The sequence below is a fragment of the Muscardinus avellanarius genome (assembly GCF_963383645.1).
Source record: "Muscardinus avellanarius genome assembly, chromosome: 18".
Classification (NCBI taxonomy): domain Eukaryota; kingdom Metazoa; phylum Chordata; class Mammalia; order Rodentia; family Gliridae; genus Muscardinus; species Muscardinus avellanarius.
This window is the reverse complement of record NC_137804.1, coordinates 16,705,311-16,718,476: the sequence shown is the minus strand read 5'-3', so window position 1 is coordinate 16,718,476 and position 13,166 is coordinate 16,705,311. Positions and strand designations below refer to the sequence as shown.

General features: G+C 43.5%; 1 protein-coding gene across 5 annotated transcripts in view; it reads left to right on the top strand.

Moving 5' to 3' along the window:
• NR1D2 (nuclear receptor subfamily 1 group D member 2) overlaps positions 1-13,166 on the top strand; it is a gene marked incomplete at its 3' end in the record, with an annotated part of 34,341 nt that overhangs the window by 19,363 nt on the left and 1,812 nt on the right. For 3 of the 5 annotated variants that reach the window (XM_080715894.1, XM_080715897.1, XM_080715893.1), the window contains 3 exons: positions 459-1,081; positions 5,249-5,434; positions 8,129-8,339. In XM_080715894.1, coding sequence (XP_080572020.1) covers positions 459-1,081; positions 5,249-5,434; positions 8,129-8,339 — 1,020 coding nt within the window. The remainder of the gene's footprint in view (positions 1-458; positions 1,082-5,248; positions 5,435-8,128; positions 8,340-13,166) is intronic. The other 2 variants (XM_080715895.1, XM_080715896.1) reach the window with 2 other exon arrangements.

The window sequence follows — 13,166 nt, the reverse complement described above, 5'->3', positions numbered from 1 at the left end:
AAAATACCCAGGAAATAAACCTCCTTAGCTTTGATTTGGGAGAAGAATGGAAAATTTTCCCTCCATTTCCTGCTTCTTTTATTTTTATTTATTTATTTTTGCGGGTCTGGGGATGGAACCCAGGGGCATTCGACCCCTGTCCTATTTTTTATTCTTTATTTTGAAACAGGGTCTCACTGAGTTGCAGAGGGCCTCACTAAGTAGCTGAGGCTGTCCACGAACCGCGATCCCCCAGTCTCAGCCTCCCGAGTGCTGGGATTACCAGTGTGCGCCGCCGTGCCTGACTCTCCTGCTTCCTTTAGTGCATCAACAACAGCAAGTTAGAAGAGTTTGGGCCAGAGATGTACAGCATCCTTAACTTGTTTGACTAGATGCCATACCTTCAGAATTTTGTGTCATTAATTTGTATAAATAGGTTTTACTTAGAATAAAAAGTTAAGTGTCTTTTCCTTCCACAGCTGTTCGGTTTGGTCAAATTCCTAAGCGTGAAAAACAGAGGATGCTAATAGAAATGCAAAGTGCGATGAAGACCATGATGAACAGCCAGTTCAGTGGCCACTTGCAGAATGACGCCTTAGAACACCACGAGCAGACAGCCGTGCCCGCCCAGGAGCAGCTGCGGCCCAAGCCCCAGCGGGAGCAGGACGGCCTCAAGAGCTCTCCTCCCTCTTCTGATTTTGCAAAGGAAGAAGTGATTGGCATGGTGACCAGAGCCCACAAAGATACCTTCATGTATAATCAAGAGCAGCAAGAAAACCCAGCTGAGAGCATGCCGCTTCAGAGAGGAGAACGGATTTCCAAGAACTCGGAGCAGTACAATTTAAACCACGACCACTGTGGCAGTGGGCTTAGCAGCCATTTCCCCTGCAGTGAGAGCCAGCAGCATCTCAGCGGACAGTACAAAGGAAGGAGCGTGATGCATTACCCGAACGGGCACGCCATTTGTGTCGCGAATGGCCACTGTATGAACTTCTCCAATGCTTATACTCAGAGAGTATGTGATAGAGTCCCCCTAGATGGGTTTTCTCAGAATGAGAACAAGAACAGTTACCTCTGCAACACTGGAGGGAGGATGCATCTGGTATAGTGCGATTTTTTTTGCTCCCTTGTATTAAGGAAAGCTTTGAAGATTTTCTTTTATTTGAGCATATATGAACTTGGGAGGTGGATCAGAAAGACTAAGAGATTTAGCAAATGAATTTTATACAGTATTTTAGGTCAAATAATTTTAATAAACAGCATCTATTGAATGTTCTAATTTCATATAAAGCTAGGTACAAGGATGTGATATAATTGATACTGTGATTGGGATTAAGATTTTATGTAAAATATGATTTATTCAGAGTTGGCCCTTTAATTCTTGGAAATCTCTTTAAAAATAACTATTATGATTAGTTAGTACTTTACTAGCTTTGAGATTTTTCTCAAAAGGGCTGATTTTTAGCATGTCATAGTCAAAACTTGAAGAGTTTCTTTTTTCTTTTTTTTTGGTGTGTGGTATTGGGGATTGAACCCAGAGTCCTTCTACCTGTGCAATCCTCCTGTCTCAGCCTCCCAAGTTTTGGGATTACAAGCGTGTACCACCACGCCCGGCTTGGAGAATTTGGGAATATTTATTTATTCATTTTTTAATTTTTATTTTTTGGTGGTACTGGGGTTCCTGGAAGCCCTTCTACCTCCGGGCTACACTCCCAGACCTAATACACACACACACACACACACACACACACACACACACACACACACACACACACATATATATTTGGAAACAGGGGTCTCTTAAGCCAGCGAGGCTGGCTTCAAACCTGGCGATCCTCCTGTCTCAGCCTCCCAAGCGGGGATTACAAGCGTGCGCCACCACGCTCAGCGAATTTGGGAATATTAAAAAAAAATTTTTTTTTGCATTACTGGAGATTGATCCCAGGGGCATTCTATCCCCAGGTTACACCACTATCCTGATTTTCTTATTTGGAAATAGGATTGCACTAGGTTGTTGAAAGGCTCACTAAGTTGTAGAGGAGGTTGGCTTTGAACCACAGTCCTCCTATCTCAGCCTACCAACTACTGGGATTGCCAGCATCGCCACCATGCCCAGCTCAGACTATTTTAATAGGCTATTCTCTGAGAATTTTCTCAGCCTTTATCCTTTGAGATTGTTAATGTTAATTCATATCATTCAAGTTTTTTTCCATCAAATACAACATTCTACATGAAAATACAGTGTTCAAACTCAGCCAAAATTTCATCAAAAACCTCCAAGCAGTACTGCGTTATTTCCAGTTTAAACCATGAGGTCCTTTGATAGTGCTTGGTATCTTCTACTGCCAGGTAATTGAAGTCTCTTTTAATTTTCATCTTTATGTTTGGTTCTTCTGTCCCTTGCAAGTATATGACTCCATGGTATTAAAAGGTGACCTTCATAGCCGGGCGTGGTGGCGCACGCTTGTAATCCCTGCGCTTGGGAGGCTGAGACAGGAGGATCGCACAGGTTCGAAGCCAGCCTCAGCTACTTAGTGAGGCTCTCAGCAACTTAGTGAGACTCTGTTTCCAAATAAAATATAAAAAAGGTCTGGGAGTATAGCCTGGAGGTAGAAAGCCTCTGGGTTCTACCCCCAGTACCACCAAAAAAAAAAAAAAAAAAGGTGATCTTCTATTTTGCTTGGCTTGGCTTCCTTCAAGAAGGAAAAATCTGTAAGCATTCAAGTTCTGATTTCATGATAGTTCCCTTTTTTTTTGGTGCTGGGGTTGAATTGAACCCAAGGATATTCTACCTTCAGATGACACACCTATTCCTTTTTGTTTTTCATTTTGAAGCCGGGTCTGGCACAGTGGCCGAGGCCTGCGATCCTCCCGCAGTCTCCCGAGTCCTGGGAATTCAGGTGTTTACCACCACACTGGATTTCCATGGTTTTTGAATCATCCCATTCCTGGCTCTCATAGATTTAATAGACATGTAAAGAGTGGCTTTACTAATAGAGTATATGGTTCCTGATAACTTCTTTGGTCCCCCCCCCCCTTTTTTTGTGGTACTGGGGATGGAACCCAGGGGCATTCTACCTCTGAGTTGAACCCACAGCCCTTTTTTTTATTCACTGTGAAACAGGTTCTCACTGAGTTTCAAAGGGCCTCACTAAGTAGTCCACATTTAGAGGGTACACCTTGTATCTGCCCTCAGGGTTCCTAACTAAACAAGTGGAGGTCAGTGGTTGCAACACTACTCTTGAAATAAAACCTCAGTAACTTTATTTAAAGATCGAGGCGGGCCGGCACGGAGGCTGGCCGGGTGTGGTGGCCCATGTCTGTAATCCCAGCATTTGGGAGGCTGAGACAGGAGGATCTCAGGTTTGAGGGTAGTGAGCAGTGAGTTATCGAGACTCTATTTCAAAAAAATAAAATAGCCAGGCGTGGCGGCACGCTTGGGAGGCTGAGACGAGGATCGCACAGGTTCGAAGCCAGCCTCAGCTACTTACTGAGGCTCTCAGCAACTTAGTGAGACCCTGTTTCCAAATAAAAATATAAAATAGGTCTGGGAGTATAGACCAGAGGTAGAAGGCCTCTGGGTTCCACCCCCAGTACCACCAAAATAAATAAATAAATAAAATAAATAAAATAAAATAGGGCCGGGTATGGTGGCTCACGCTCGTAATCCCAGTACTTACTTGGGAGGCTGAGAGGAGAAGTTCGCAGATTCTTGGTCAGCCTCAGCTACTTAGGTCATCTGTAACTTAGTAAGACCTTGTTTCAAAATAAAGAATAAAAAAATAGGGCTTGGGGAGTAGCTCTGAGGTAGGATGCCCCTGGGTTCAATTCCCCAGCACCACAAAAACCAAACAAATAAAAAAACAAAAAAACAAACAAAAAATAAAATACGGCCAGGGGTATAGTTCTCTGGTTAAAATAACTCTGGGTTCAATCCTGAGCATACTCCCCCCACCAAAACAACAGTGAAGACCTTACTGCCTTCCTTAAATCACAATATTATAATTCTGCCTATTTAGAAATAAGCAAATTAAAAAAAAAAAAACTAACTAACTGGAGGTTTGGATCCTAATCCACCCGTGTTTGGGTAAGTCTTTCTCATTGGCTCATGTGAGCAGTGGCAAGTAAGGACTGGGTTGTAGCTCAGTGGTAGAGTCTCACCTAGCATGTGTGAGGCTCTGGGTTTGTTCCCTAGCCTTGGGGAACAACAAAGATGATTGGCCATAGCTAACAGGTTTGAGAATTAATATGTGTAGTTTGTTTTGAAAATCATAAAGCACTATGTCCCAGCACAAGATGGTAGCACTGTTACAGCAGGTTTTTGAAATATAGATGGCATTTTTGCTAGGCTTTTTCTTTTATAGTAAGTTGTTATTTATTTATTTATTTATTTATTTATTTATTTATTTATTTAGTTTGTTTGTTTGTTTGGTGGTACTGGGGTTCCTGGAAGCCCTTCTACCTCCGGGCTACACTCCCAGACCTATTTTTACCTTTTTATTTGGAAACAGGGTCTCCTAAGCCAGCGCGCGCGGCTGGCTTCAAACCTGCGCGATCCTCCTGTCTCTGCCTCCCAAGTGCGGGGATTACAAGCGTATGCCACTACGCCCGGCTTAATTGTTATTTAAATTGGGATACCTATAAGCTTTCTTTTTTTTAATGGAAAGGTTATATACTTTATTATATCTCTTGGCTGTGTGTATGTGTACACACACAAACACACACACTCTGTCTCTGTCTCTGTCTCTATTTCTCTTTCTCTCTCTCTCTCTCTCTCTCTCTCTCTCTCTCTCTCTCTCTCTCTCCTAGGGATTGAACCCAAGGTCCTTTTACATCGGAGCTGCACCCCTAGCCCTATATTTACTTTTCTTTTTTTTTTTTTATTATGAAACAAGGTCCTGCTAGGTTGATGAGAGTCTCAATACTTGCTGAGACTGTCCTCAAACCTGTAATTCTCTTGTCTCAGCCTCTCAAGTACTGAGGTTACCAGCGTGGGCTACCATACCTGGCTTGCCTCTGTTTTTAAATGCTTGCTCACCTTTCATTGACTGGAATTTACGTTTTATTGTAAATTGATAACACAGATTTGTATCTATTTATTACCATGAGGCTTCCTGTATTAAGGTGTGAGCAGCGAGGGGAGACTTGTAGGTTTTACTTGTGTTTAAGGGTTATTTTCACCTTGGGGTTTCTCACGATTGACATACTGTTTGTGGAATTTCTATACCATCTCTTACAGTGTAAGAATTTTTTGTTTTGTGTATACTAGGTTTGTCCAATGAGCAAGTCTCCATATGTGGATCCACATAAATCAGGGCACGAGGTCTGGGAGGAATTTTCCATGAGCTTCACGCCGGCCGTGAAGGAGGTGGTGGAGTTTGCAAAGCGGATTCCGGGCTTCAGAGACCTCTCTCAGCACGACCAGGTCAACCTCCTAAAGGCTGGGACTTTCGAGGTAGGTTCCATCCATCCTGACTGTTGATGTGGGGCCTGGAGTATCTTATTTTTATTCTTTTATAGCGAGCAGTCATGCCGGGCGTGGTGGCGCACGCTTGTAATCCCAGCTCTTGGGAGGCTGAGACAGGAGGATCTCACAGGTTCAAAGCCAGCGTCAGCTACTGAGTGAGGCTTTCTGCAACTTAGTGACCCTGTTTCCAAATAAAGTATAACAGGTCTGGGAGTAGAGCCTGGAGGTAGAAAAGCCCCTGGGTTCCACTCCCAGTATATTAAAAAAAATTATAGTCATAGTTCAGTGTCTGAAACTACCAATAATAAAAGCCTAGGCCACTATTTACTGTGTTTGACACAGTCAGAAGGGACAGTAGACTACGTGGGGGCTCTCCAGGCACCTGTGAGCCACCTAGAGCCTCTGGGCCTCACCTTGATTCAGGTGCAGGGTTCTAGGCTGTGTTTCTTTCTTTTTATGTGGTACTGGGGATAGAACCCAGGGGCATTCTGCCTTTAAGCCACATCCCCGGCCCTGTTTTAGTTTTATTTTGAAACAGGGTCTCACTAGGTAAATGAGAGCCTCACTACTTGCTGAGGCTGTCCTCGAACCTGTGATCCTCCTGTCTCAGCCTCCCACGTACCGGGATTACAGGTAGTGCCACCATGCCTGGCTTCGGTTCTCTGCTGTTTCTCCTCCAGCTTTTGCCTTCTACCTGGTGTGGGGCAGCCACTGCTGCACCTTGTGTGGGACACTTGGCGTTTGCTTCCTGTCTGCCCCAGGGAGAATCTTTCAGCTGCTCTCTCGCTTACATGTAAATCTGCAGCTGTGTGGGCTGGTTGATGCTGGGAGTGGGAGGGAGCCGGGGTGGCCTGCATGGCCTCCTCAGGCCGGGCGGCCTTGCTCTGGGTAGTAAGTGGTGGCCCGCGCTGTAAAGCACTCATCTGCGCTTGCTCTCTCCTGCTCTGTCTCGCGCCCTCTCTCCTGTCTCTGTTGGTGCCGGTGCACAGTCCTGAGAAGCTCTGGCCTCAGGTTCTCTATTCTGGCGCCTGGACTACAACAGAGGAAGCCATTTTTGTAATTAAAATGGCTGTGGGGTAATTATTTTATTTTATTTTTTATTTATTTTTTTGGTGGTACTGGGGGTGGAACCCAGAGGCTTTCTACCTCCGGGCTATACTCCCAGACCTTTTTCATATTTTATTTGGAAACAGGGTCTCCCTAAGTGGCTGAGAGCCTCACTAAGTAGCTGAGGCTGGCTTCCAACCTGCGCGATCCTCCTGTCTCAGCCTCCCAAGCGCAGAGATTACAAGCGTGCGCCACCACGCCCGGCTTTGTGGGGTAATTAAAAAGTGACACAGATGAGACTTTTTGGTTTGGAGGAAAACTCTAGACGGAGGAATTAAAGCCAGAGGGGAGCCAGTGGCCAAGGTCAGGCCTCCCCTGGAGAGTAGCGGCAGCCGGAGAGGGGGCGCTTTCAGTGCATCAGTAGCAAACTTGTACCTGAGGTCGAGGTGAAATCGAGCTCCGTTCCCACTCGGGCCATGCTGTGGCATCGCTGTATCCGAGGCTCACAGCATTTTCCCTGGAGGCTCACTCCACGTGCATTAGTTTTGGGTGAAGCAGGGCTTGGGGAGCATTTGCTCGGTGTTCTTAGATTACAAGAGAATTGCGCGACAGATGACACTGCCACGGGTAAGTGATGGCTGTTAGGATGTGGTTTCAACAGCACGTTATCACTGGGTGTTCAGAACTCTCCGGTTGTGACAGCTGCCTTTGGGTTATCGTTTCTCAGAGTAGCTGCTCATCTGCTGCGTTTGCCTTGGTTGCATTTGGTGTTTTGATGTTTCCAAAGCTTTGTTGCATTGGATCTTACATCTCTTTACTTTGGGCACAGAGTCCATGTGATACCCTAGGTAGGCTAAAGAGTTTTTTTTAAATTCTTTCAGCCAATGCCCATTTTTAAACATTTTGGCATTATTAATAGCACACATTAATTTTTATTTGCATTTTAAAATCTTTGTTAATAGCGGTTCAGAGTATCACAGGATTCAAGTATTTTGCCATTGGTGGCTGTTCTATTTATGGCCTCTTTAGAATGTTTATTGCTTTGGTAGAGAATTTGTGTTAAAGTTCTAGTTGAGTATGATGGCTCATGCCTGTCATCCCAGTACTTGGGAAGCTGAAATAGGAGGATTGGAGGTTCAAGGCCAGCTGCAGCAACTTAGCAAGACCCTGTTTCAAAATAAAAACTAAAGCTGGGCGTGGTGGCACATGCTGTAATCCCAGCATTTGGGAGGCTGAGACAGGAGGATTGTGGTTCACAGCCAGCCTCAGCTACTTAGTGAGGCTCTTTGCAACTCAGTGAGACCTTGTTTCAAAATAAAGAATAAAAAATAAGGCTGGGTGTGGAAAATATAGAGTAAAAAATAAGGCTGGGTAGCTCGGAGGTGGAAAGCCCCCCTGGGTTCTATCCCCAGTACCAAAAAAACAAAAACAAAAAACTAAGACAAAGAAGGGCTGGGGGTGTATCATCTTGGAGTTAGAATGACCCTGGGTTCATTCCTACTACCAAACAAACAAACAAAAAATTCTAGGCAAAAATAAACATAGTTTTTCTTGTAAAACTGCCTTTTCTATGTGGGATGTTTCTTACTGACTTGAGCACTGAGTTCGTTACACAGAAGCCTTTTCTTTCTCCAGGTCTTAATGGTACGCTTTGCATCCTTATTTGATGCAAAGGAGCGCACTGTCACTTTTTTAAGTGGAAAGAAGCACAGTGTGGACGATTTGCACTCGATGGGCGCCGGGGATCTGCTAAACTCTATGTTTGAATTTAGTGAGAAGCTCAATTCCCTCCAGCTTAGTGAGGAAGAGATGAGCTTGTTTACAGCGGTTGTCCTGGTGTCTGCAGGTAAGCATGCTGCTTCAGAATTGGGCCACACCACGATCATAGTACCCTCTGGGAGAAGTGGAAAGTTATCTAGATTCCAGCCAGCTATATATAGAGAGATAATAAGGCATTAAGGAAAATATGAAATTATGCAAACCTCTTATTTTTGCATAATTAATTTTAATTATAGCAGAACAAATCTAGGTAATCAAGTAATGTTTAAATTTGAGCCTTGCATTGTAAACTTTAGAGCATAATTTTTTGGGAGTCAGTCAATCTTTATAGATTTGTATTTTGGAACATTGTATATCAGTAGATAGGTGGTTCACGTATGGATATTTTAATTAAATTATTTAAATTAACTATAAATTTAAATAAGTTAAAACTTTATGTTTTAATTATAATGTGGGTTACTTGAAATGTTACAAGTATTAAGAGCAAAAGGCATAAGGGGTGGTTGGCTGTTCACACCTATAATCCCAGAGTTTGGGAGGCCGAGACGGTGAATTACTGGTTTAAGGCCAGCCTCAGCAATTTAGCAAGACTCAGCAACCTAGCCAGACCTTGTTTCCAAATGAAGAATAAAATGGCCGAGAGTGGTGGCGCACACTTGTAATCCCAGCATTTGGGAAATTGAGACAGGAGGATTGTGGTTCATGGACAGCCTCAGCTACCTATTGAGGCCCTTTGCAACTCAGCGAGACCCTGTTTCAAAATAAAGAACAAAAAAATAGGACTGGGGGGTGTAGCTCGGAGGTAGAATGCTCCTGGGTTCCAACCCCAGTAGTGCAAAAAAAAACCCCAAAAAAACTTCCATGTCATGTCAATTAAAATTTTTACTACATAAAAATTACCTGGTACTTTTTTTTTTTTTGGTACTAGAGAGTGAACCCAGGGGCACTCTACCATTGAGCTGCACCCCCAGACCTGCTTTATTTTTTATTTGGAAATGGAGTCTTACTGAGTTGCTGATACTGGCCTTGAGCCTGTGATCCTCCCATATCAGCCTCTCAAGTACTGGGATTACAGGTGTGCACCCCACACCCAGCTCTTCCCTGCTATTTTTAAAGCAATATCTAGGCAGAAAAATAAAATTCAAAACTGCAGAAGAGTACAAGATGAAGTTTCTGCTTTCTTCCTGCACTTGTGACCTTACTTTGCAGAAGACTAGATTTCTGTCTTTTTATTTATTTATTTATTTATTTATTTATTTATTTATTTTTGGTAGTACTGGAGGTTGAGCCCAGGGGGTATTTTACTGCTGAGCTATATATACCTCAGCCTATTTTTTATTTTTATTTAGAAATAGGTCTCACTGGGTTGGTGGAGAGTCTTAGTCCTTGCCGAGGCTGTCCTTGAGACCGCGACCCTCTTGTCTCAGCTCCTGAGTACTGAGAGCATGAGCAGGCGCCGCTCATCCAGCTCCCTGTCTTTTTAATCTTCTGACACTTGATCTGCAACTGACTATACTTTCTCTTCTTATTTAACAGACCTAATAATAATAAAATGATGATAATAAAAGTGCTCTCGTTTTTCCCTCTTTATTTTATTTTTTAGTTGCTTTATTTGTAATTTAAATATATTTATATTTTTTGACCCTTCACGTTTACATAACCTTTCTTGGGTAGCTTAGACTTTCCTCGCCTCTTTCGCTATTCTGTGGCTTCATGTAATCAGGAATTAAAACATTTGCAGTGTGAGCCGGGCATGGTGGCGCACGCTTGTCATCCCCCGCGCTTGGGAGGCTGAGACGGGGAATCGTGCAGGTTCAGGGCCAGCCTCAGCTACTGAATGAGGCTCTCAACAACTTAGTGAGACCCTGTTTCCAAAATAAAGTTTAAAATAGGTCTGGGAGTGTTGCCTGGAGGTAGAAAGCCCCTGGGTTCCATACCCAGTACCACAAAAAAAAAAAAAAAAAAAAAAAAATTAAAAAATTTGCAGTGTGGTCTGTAACTGTTTTCTGGTCTTCATTTATCAGTTTCAAAGTTGAAATGTAAAAAAAACCACACTTGCATTATTAATGAGTATGTAAATAAGGCTCACAGTGTTCACACAGGTGGGGTTGAAATGAGGGAAGAGGTCATCAGACTTTGCCCTGCATTGCTGCAGCAGCCTGAGGTTAGGTGCATGTATCAAGTGACAGCTGGATTGTGTATGTTCTGTATCCTTTGTTTAGGATTAAGTTATGCAGTCCAGGAACTTGAGGAACAGAGGGTTTAAGTAGTTTACCCAAGCAACAGTTTTTAATAATCGGCTAAGCAGGTATTTGAGCTTCATTAATTGCTTAGAATTAAGCAACATTAGAATTTGCTTTTTCTAGCCGGGCGTGGTGGAGCACGTTTGTAATCCCAGCATTCAGGAGGCTGAGACTGGAGGATCATGGTTCTCAGACAGCCTCAGCTACTTAGTGAGGGCCTCTGCAACTTAGTGAGATCCTGTTTCAAGATAAATAATAGAAAATAGGGCAGGGGGTGGAGCTTGGAGGTCAAATGCCCCTGGGTTCCATCTCCAGACCCCAAAATAAAATAATTTGCTTTTTCTAGCTGGGTGAGGTGGTGTGTGCCTGTCAATTCCCAGTACTTGGGGGACTGAGACCAGGAGGATTGCAGGCTCAAGGATAGTCCCCCCAGCAAGTGGTGAGGCTCATCAACCTAGTGAGACCCTGTTTCAAAATAAGTAAAATAGGGCTGGGAGTGTAGCTCAAGAGATAGAACGCCCTTGGGTTCAGTTCTTGGGAACACACACACACACACAGAGCTTTTTGTTTTCTTTAGAATATTTTTTTGAGTTTATTTATTTATTATTTTTTATTACTTATGGTACTAGGGGTGGAACCCAGGGGCTTTCTACCTTTCGGCTATACCTATTTTATACTTTACTTGGCAGGGTCTCACTAAGTTGCTGAGAGCCTCGCTAAGTAGCCGAGGCTGGCTTCGAACATGTGCGATCCTCCTGTCTCAGCCTTCCAAGTGCTGGGATTACAAGCGTGCGCCACCACGCCTGGCTCAAGTTTATTTTTTTAAATTATTTTTTATTTTTTATTTTTTGGTGGTACTAGGGGTGGAACCCAGAGGCTTTCTACCTCCGGGCTATACTCCCAGACCTTTTTAAAAAATTTTATTTGGAAGCAGGGTCTCACTAAGTTGCTGAGAGCCTCACTAAGTAGCCGAGGCTGGCTTCGAACCGTGCGATCCTCCTGTCTCAGCCTCCCAAGTGTGGGGATTACAAGCGTGCGCCACCACGCCTGGATCAAGTTTATTTTTTTTTAATTTTTTTTTTTGTGATACTTGGGGTAGAACCCGAGAACCTGTGATTCTCCTGCTTCAGTCTCAAGTGCTCGGATTGCAAGTGTGTGCCACCGTGGTGCCCAGCAAGGGTGGGCTCTTATATCAGTGCCCACTCAGGTGTGCTTCCCTTTTAGTAATTGTTCCTTTGTCCATCCAGATTACTTTGTGTAAGGGGATCACTGTGATTCCTTCTCACCTTTTGGTATTAGAAATGACCTATGATAGCCAAGCAATGACTTACTTCTGCCACAATGTGAGTTTCTTAAGAAGAAAAAAATTTTGTTTTGTTTACAACTGTCTCTTGAACTCCTAGAGCGGCCAGCACATGCATTCTGTAAGTGTTGATGAATGATATAATGCATTGCAAGGATTTTTATTTTAATTCTTTGAACCAAGGGCCATTCTACCTCTCAGCCTCACCCCCAAGCCTCTAACTTCTCATGTTTTGAAACAGGGTCTTGCTAGATTGTTGAGAGTCTGAATCCCTCATCTCCAGTATCAGCCTCCCAAATACTGGGATTACAGGTGTGTACCACCATTCCTGGCTGCCCGGAGTTTTTTTTTTTTTTTTTTTTTTTAGTACTTGGGATGGAATCCAGAGGCTTTCTAAAACCTCTAGGCTACACTCCAGACATATTTTATATTTGTCTCACTATATTACTGAGGTTACTGAGAACCTCACTTAAGGAGCTGAGGCTGGCTTTAAACCTGTGCAATCCTCCTGTCTCAGCCTCCCAAGTACTGAGATTATAGTTGTGCACCACCACGCCTGGCTGGGATGTTTTTTAAAATTCAGTTGCTTAAATATCAAAGGCCAGAGAGATTCTTGAAAATAATATTGAAGGCTGTAAGTATATTTGCAAAGATAACTTTTTTTTAATGTGCTGCTGGGGATTGAACCAGGGGTATTCTAACTCCAGGCTACACCCCCAGCCCTATTTTTCATTCTTTATTTTGAAGAGGGTCTCACTAAGTTGCGGAGGGCCTCACTGAGTAACTGAGGCTAGCCGTGAACCCAGATCTTTCAGGCTCAGCTTCCCAAGTACTGGGATTTCAAGTGTGCACCACCAAACCCAGTGCAAGGATAACTTTGACTAATTAAAGAAAAATGTCAAGAGAGAGTCTTGCATATGATAGTTTTGTCTGAAAAATTGTGACTCCCAAACCAGTATTGATTATTCAGGTTTTTTTGTATAAGAATTAGCATAGCAGTGATAATTCAAATTTTGTTAAATAAAAGCTTTAGGAAGCACCATGGCTCACACCTATAATACCAAATATTTGGGAAACAGAGGCAGGAGAATCTGAGTTTGAGGCCAGCCCGGGCAATTTAGCAAGACCTTGTCTCATAATAAAAACCAAAAGGGGGCTAGAGGTGTAGCTCAGTGGCAGAGCGCTTTCCTGTCATGTGCAAGGCCCTGGGTACAACCCCAGCACCACCTCACCCCACAAGAAAAGAAGATAAGCCTACCTGTTCTAAATGCTGGCATTGTAAGTAGCCTCTCTCAGCTACCAGTATTTAATGCAAGACCCTCAGTGTCCTTGTAAAGATGAAAGGGCA